The 6,672-nt window shown below is 39.0% G+C and overlaps 1 protein-coding gene across 2 annotated transcripts in view; it reads left to right on the top strand.

The window, feature by feature from the left end:
* The window catches only part of arnt2 (aryl-hydrocarbon receptor nuclear translocator 2), a 150,489-nt gene that overhangs the window by 31,479 nt on the left and 112,338 nt on the right, over positions 1-6,672 (top strand). For both annotated transcript variants that reach the window (XM_050041162.1, XM_050041172.1), the window contains exon 3: positions 5,523-5,570. In XM_050041162.1, coding sequence (XP_049897119.1) covers positions 5,523-5,570 — 48 coding nt within the window. The remainder of the gene's footprint in view (positions 1-5,522; positions 5,571-6,672) is intronic.

The raw sequence follows: 6,672 nt of genomic DNA, 5'->3' as shown, positions 1-6,672 counted from the left end.
CAATAAACTGACATTTGATCAACACATCACCGACATTCACAAAAGGTCCCAGCAGAGACTCCATGTCATCCGCAAGCTCCGTGCCCTCTCTGTTGCCCCCCACCTTCTGTCACTACTGTACACCAGTATCATTCAACCCATCCTTCTGTACCGTTCCCCCTGTTTCTACAACATGATGTCCACCACTAATAGGAACAAACAAAAATAACACACACCGCATCCAAAATCATCCACCATCCCACACCCAACCTCATCTATCTATCTATCTATCTATCTATCTATATAAGTCATCACATTATAAGGTGAAACATTTCACCGTATAACACGATAAATAGTAAAATGTTATGTTAATATATGAGGCGTCCATCGTGCAAAATAATATAACTTTAGTTTATGAAGAGATAAAACAGAGCCCTCTCTTCTCCTCTATATATGCTTTACTCACAAGTGTGTGAATTGACCTGGTTATGAAGCGTCCGTAGCACCAAATAATATAACGGTAGTTTCTAAAGATCTAAGACAAGAAAAAAAAAAAATCAACAGTGTGGTGCACTGCTGCTAGTTGCATATAGGGGAAACACTTAAAGAGATGGTGGTTTCACTGAACAAATGCCTATTTTCAGCACATTTTATGCTGTTACATTCAAAGCAATATCAGCCTAATAATTCCAGAATGATTAATTCTTACCAAGTAGAGCTACTGAAGTCATCTGATGGAAAATAATGCATCCTTAAAAAAAATATTAATCGCAGTATATATCGCTGGGTGCAAAAAAATCGCAATGTCAATTTTTCCCAATATCGTGCAGCCCTAATACTCAACATATAACAATATCGCATTAATATCACATCGTGACCTAAGTATCATGATAATATTGTATTGTGGGTCAATACAAGCATCAGGCCAACATAAACATGAATAAATAATACAGACCTGGATCTCAGAAATATGCCAAATATACATGATACAGGGAGGCAATAGGAACTGTTCTTGTCTATTCCACTGTTGCTTTAATTATTAAGCTATGTGTGTGTGTGTGTGTGTGTGTGTGTGTGTGTGTGTGTGTTTGTACATGTTGAGCCAAGTTGTAGTTGAGTAAGAGGATCCCAGGACAACAACAGATGCACATTAATCCTCTCCATTGCCCCCTTGTACAGCCACTGTGGCTGCCATTGTGCATAAAGCCGTCAGTTAGATCATGCATACACACTAAGCTGTGACAGTGTGTTTACATAAGCATAAGTAGGCAGGTTACAGTCTGGGTTCACCAGGAGGCTGATTTCTTAAATTGTAATGTCAACTTGCTTTCCATCATCCGTAAGCCTGATTTCCCCAGCTAGATAACTAGATAACTATAGGCTTATAAACAGCATTAAACAACCATTAAACCCAGAGGTGTCAACATCTTTTTTTTTTTTTTTTTTTTTGTTACAAAGTCTGAATTATTTCATCAATCAACTGTTGGAACATTTGCTTCTCAAATCTTACACTCATGCTTCATCAAGGGATCTGATTATGCAATTTTACAACAATCCAGTGGCATATGTTGTTTTCTACCAAACATGACACTCCAGATTCACTGTCTGACTGGCTCTGGTGGCTAGGCTGACAATAGCTATGTTAGCTAAGACCAGTTCTAATATTAGCCTTTGCTACATCAGCAAGGACAGGCCCATATGAAATAACTTTACTATCATTATATATTCTAAGAATAGATTGGACAAGGTAACTTGTACATTATTTATGGCATGATGTTGAGCTACGTATATTGTCAATAAAGACAGGAGCACGTCTTCTTCTTCTTCTGTGGTACCAAATTTGGCTTTCATGTAATTTCAGCTGTCAGTCAAGGCACAGGGAGGTGCATGTGGGAGTGATCGTGCTGAAAATGACCAATCATGAGAGGTCCAGTGCCTTCCTTGGTTTCTGCCTCAAATTGTCAAACGTCAGGTTGATTCATGTGAGCAAAATTTAACTTTGAGAGCAGATTTAACCTGTGAAAGCATGTCTGCACTCCAGCTCATCAAGTAGACACTCTGGTGCATGTGTTGGCTGCTCTGTGCGCTTGCTGCTTACCTCTAAACACACAGCTGCCATTCTTTGCCCCTCCACGTGTTTTGGATTAACTTTAATAATCCCCAAGGGGGAAACTGGATTGCCACCATGGCCAACGTACAGTACAACAACAAGACATAGACAAAACATACAGTGGTCCAATACAACAATAGCAAAATGACCAGAAAAAAAAAAATAAAAAAAATAAAAATAAAAATAAAGATTAAAAAGAATAAAAAGAGTACAAATGCAATTTAAAAGTACAATGCACAAGGACGAGTATAGCAGCAGGTTATAACAGCAAGAGAGTATAGCTGCAATTTAAAGTGCAATGTACAAGGAAATGTATAACAGCAAGACATGACAGCAAGAGAGTGTAGCTACAATTTAAAGTTTAAAGTGCAATGTTCAAAGGACTAGTATAGCAGCAAGACATGACATCAGCAATCCAAATTAAAAAGCCTGGTTGCTGCAGGAGCAAAGGACTTCCTCAATCTTTCTGTGGAGCATCTGGGCAAAAGAAGCCGCTTACTTCTGCCACTTCTGACAAAAGTGCTATGCAGGGGGTGATCATCCTGAGACAAGATAGCTCTAAGCTTCCTCCTAGTCCTCTGCTCTGTTATGACCTCCAGAGAAGCAGGGCTCAGATAAAAGGATATTAAAAGGAGTTACGAAAAACAAAGAAAAACACTGAAAACACACAGCACCAGGTAGCGAGTCGCCGACAGGGCAGGCGCCAAATTAAAGCATTTGGCGCCTTTAATTTAAGTTTTGCTGCCTATACAGCTGTTGGTCATTGAATTGATGCATGAGGACTTATAATGTGTGAGTCGCAGTTAATATCTGCATGTGTGAAATAATATGTATTTGTGAACATATTTTATCATGCTTGTGACTAATGACATAAATTTGATGCCATATGGAGTAGAGGCTGACATTTTTTCGGGAGTCCCACGGGTCACGTGATTCCCGTGGGATTCCCACGTGTGTGTGTGTGGCTATGGGCCAATGCGATCTTCGTGAGGGGGAGACGAGGCGGAGAAGAAAACAGAGAGTTGAGCGTAAGAGAAAGACAGGGAACTTGTTCCTAAACCAAACACCACGACCCCTGTGTGGGGGTGTTTTGGATTTAAACCAAATGACAGAGGGCAGCCCAGTAATTTGGACGAGCCAGTGTGCCGGGTTTGTTCTAAAACCATCTCAACAAAAAGAGCGAATACGACCAACTTAACTGCACACCTGCTACAACAGTAACATGCTGCTCTAACACTGATGCTTCAGTATTAATAATCTAATGATGCCATATATAATAATATCAGTCAGAGGAACCAAACACTACTTCTACTGCAATACTTTAACTACATTTTTCTCTCTCAGAACTGGTTCTTATGACGTGTTGTCTGACCACATCAGAAATCAAATGTTTGTCATTCTGAACAGCATCAAGGTGGAGTGAATGTTAAAATAATTAGGCAATAAACATCAAAACACAACATTAGATGTCATATTTGGGTTTATATTCAACTAAGGTAGGCATTGTGTGATCCATGTACTATAGATATATATATATTTTTTTTTTTTACTGTACCTGAAACACAACACGGGAGCGGGATGGGACGGGAGTCATTCTTGTGGGATTGGGACGGGACAGGATTTTTTTTTTTTCCTTTTTCATGGGATTGGGACGGGATGGAATTATTTTTGTGGGAGTGGAATGGGACGGGACTGAAAATCCACTCCCGTGTCACCCTCTAATATGGAGCAACGACAGTAAGACAGGCTATACTGTACCATATAGCAGAATACGCTGACACCCTGACATCTTAATGTTATAAAACACATCTTCTCAAAACAGTTGAAACATATAATACCTGAAATGGTCTTTACACTTAACAAAATCCTCTTCTCTAAAATTGGACCTGAGATCAACTATCGTTCACATGCAGGGGAAGTGACATATCACAGCAGAAAAAGGAAGTACAAGAACAGAAGTGTGGTATATGTGTCTGTTACTCTACTAAACATGAATGATATGAGTTTGTATACAAAATGAAGCATAATTAACATGTATGATTCTAAATGCTATTTACACTGAACATAGACAGTGTCTACTAAGTGTATTGAGACAAAAATAGTACAGTCAAGTTAGGAAATGGGGAAATTAGGGAAATCACAGAGGAATATTACTACCAGATATATGATTACTGCTACTGAATGTCCTTACCCATTTCTTTTGATGCTGTATTATCAGAGTTGGGTGGATTTCCAGTTTAGCCAGCTCAAACCGGTTTGATTTTATGCAAACAAGCTGAAGTGACATTTATTATTATGACACTTTCTGGCAAATTAAAGAATAGCCTACATCAGCAACCCGAGCTGATGATGTCACAGCACCAGATCCATATCATCTTGTATTAGAAATAACATGAAAACGTGATTAATATCACACTGACTTGCAGCCAATGAACTTCCCACATGCATTGCACTTTGCCTTGCTGTCTTCTTTACGAAGTGAAACCAAACTTTTGACCGTTTTCCACGGTCCATCTTTCGCACTGCGACTGCTACTGTGAGATGCTAGTCATGCAAATGAGCTCTCCAGCTTGCTGTATTGAAACGTGATGTAACAGTTTCTGACTCCTGGCAGATGAAATAAGGTCCTGGAAGGTAGCCACATGAGCCACGGCCTTGTAGATATATGTAGCCTTTGATTGCACTAATTTATTTTTATGTCATGTTTGGTAACCGATATTAGAACTGATTTCTGTCCATGTCACACTGCTGTGCCTTTCTATTTTCATCTCTCTTTTGTGTTTCTATTACTGTCAGGTTTGCAGTTAGGTTATTGTACATTGACTACATGTGTCAAATTTTGCAGCTTACTATGCCGTCATACTGCAATGCTCCTTGTACAGTGACGACACATCTGTTAATAATGTTCTTCTGGGCACATTTTGATTGTCTTAATATTCTGCAAAACTAAATAATGCTGCAGTTCCTTCCTCATCACATTTTTTTAATGCTGTCCTGTATGCAGCTTTTTAACCTATCATCATGATACCACAGCTGACTCTTTTCACAGATGGCTGATGTTAAACTTTGTGTCACAGTGATTTGATCTCAGTGGTAGGACAACGAAATGCTCATCAGTTGTGCCTGCTACATGTTGACATGAAAGCACGGGCTCTGTAATGACAAGCCATCCACTGCTGGCCAGAAAAACATATTGATCTATTTGTTTATTTATCAGCACTCACAACTTAATCACTTTGCAGCAGCAGAACAAAATGAGGAAGAACTTCATCATTTCAAACTGGTGTCTGCTGTCTACAGCTCTTTAAAGTTATATAGCCTATTTCAGAAAAAAAGTAGGAAATGTAGTCATGAAAGAGTGCTGTCTAATAGAAGAAAGTCTGTCTAAAGTCTTATAGAAGTAGTAACTGTGTTTCCTGTGGTTGTTTCCCAGAATGGACTTTGACGATGAAGACGGAGAGGGACCTAGCAAATTTTCAAGGTGAGAACACCAGAACTAGAACTTGTTCACAAAGATAACACATTTCCTGTTTCAGGGTATCTGCGGGTGTGATAAAGTTATTCAAATGAACGTATTTAAGTTGCGGAATCTCTTTTTTTCCTGCACTTGATTAACAAATGATCCTGTAGTACAGTATGAATGCACTTAAACAAACTGGAACTGTGGAAATTGATCCTAGCATAATATGTCTTAAAGAACCCTGCAGTTACCCCATGTTTGTTACATTGACTGTTGCATGGACACCTCATGACATACTTTTTTCCCAACCATCAAAAATACAGTGCTGTGTTATGTATTCCTTTTTTTTTTTTTAAAGAGGCACTCAAGTCTTTCTTTGACACTACATATCAGTCATCCTCTCACATTTAATTTATCTAAACTTGCTGTCCTTTTCTTCCTTCTCATATTGTGTAGTGTGTAAGTGTGCACTATGTACATAAAGTGCTTTATTTATTATTTATTTTATTTACAACATACACAGAGGATTTGTTTCTGCTAAGTTGAGGGGTGACAGTGGGGAGGAGGAGCTGCTCTCTGCTGACCACAGGAGGAACTGCACTCTTGATAATGGACAGGAGCATTAAATGTATGATTCATTTGGCTACAGGAAAGCTCCATATTCACACTGTGAAAGGGTATGCCATTGTACAAACAGTTGTACATATGTTATTCCAGTAAAATAGATCATTCACTGCTGTCTTCCATAGCCAGGAGCTTTAGTTCACCTTTCTTCTTGGTATGTGACTTACAGTGATGTACAGCTGCACAGAGACTAAATCATTGGCCCAAAGAGGTGACTCAATCCACAGTGTTTTTAGGGGTATTTGCAGGTGTTATGGTGCACTTTTTTTAGGCTGTAACAACAGCAAAGTATGAAGACAGCTGAGAGGAGCAAGTTCAGTAGGGACACAGGACTCTCCAGTACACTGACAGTGTGGAAAAAAAAAATCTACAGGATATCAGAAGTTACAGTTGATCTAAATTCTAACTCTGGTTCAGTAGAGTTCATGCTACAGTTTAGCACTATTTGCCTTTACTTAATCTACTCTTTTTTGTTTTGACTTCATCCCTTTTCAACAAG

Source organism: Epinephelus moara, chromosome 1 (genome assembly GCF_006386435.1).
Source record: "Epinephelus moara isolate mb chromosome 1, YSFRI_EMoa_1.0, whole genome shotgun sequence".
Classification (NCBI taxonomy): domain Eukaryota; kingdom Metazoa; phylum Chordata; class Actinopteri; order Perciformes; family Serranidae; genus Epinephelus; species Epinephelus moara.
The sequence above is the reverse complement of the archived record's forward strand: the minus strand, read 5'-3'. Positions and strand labels throughout refer to the sequence as shown.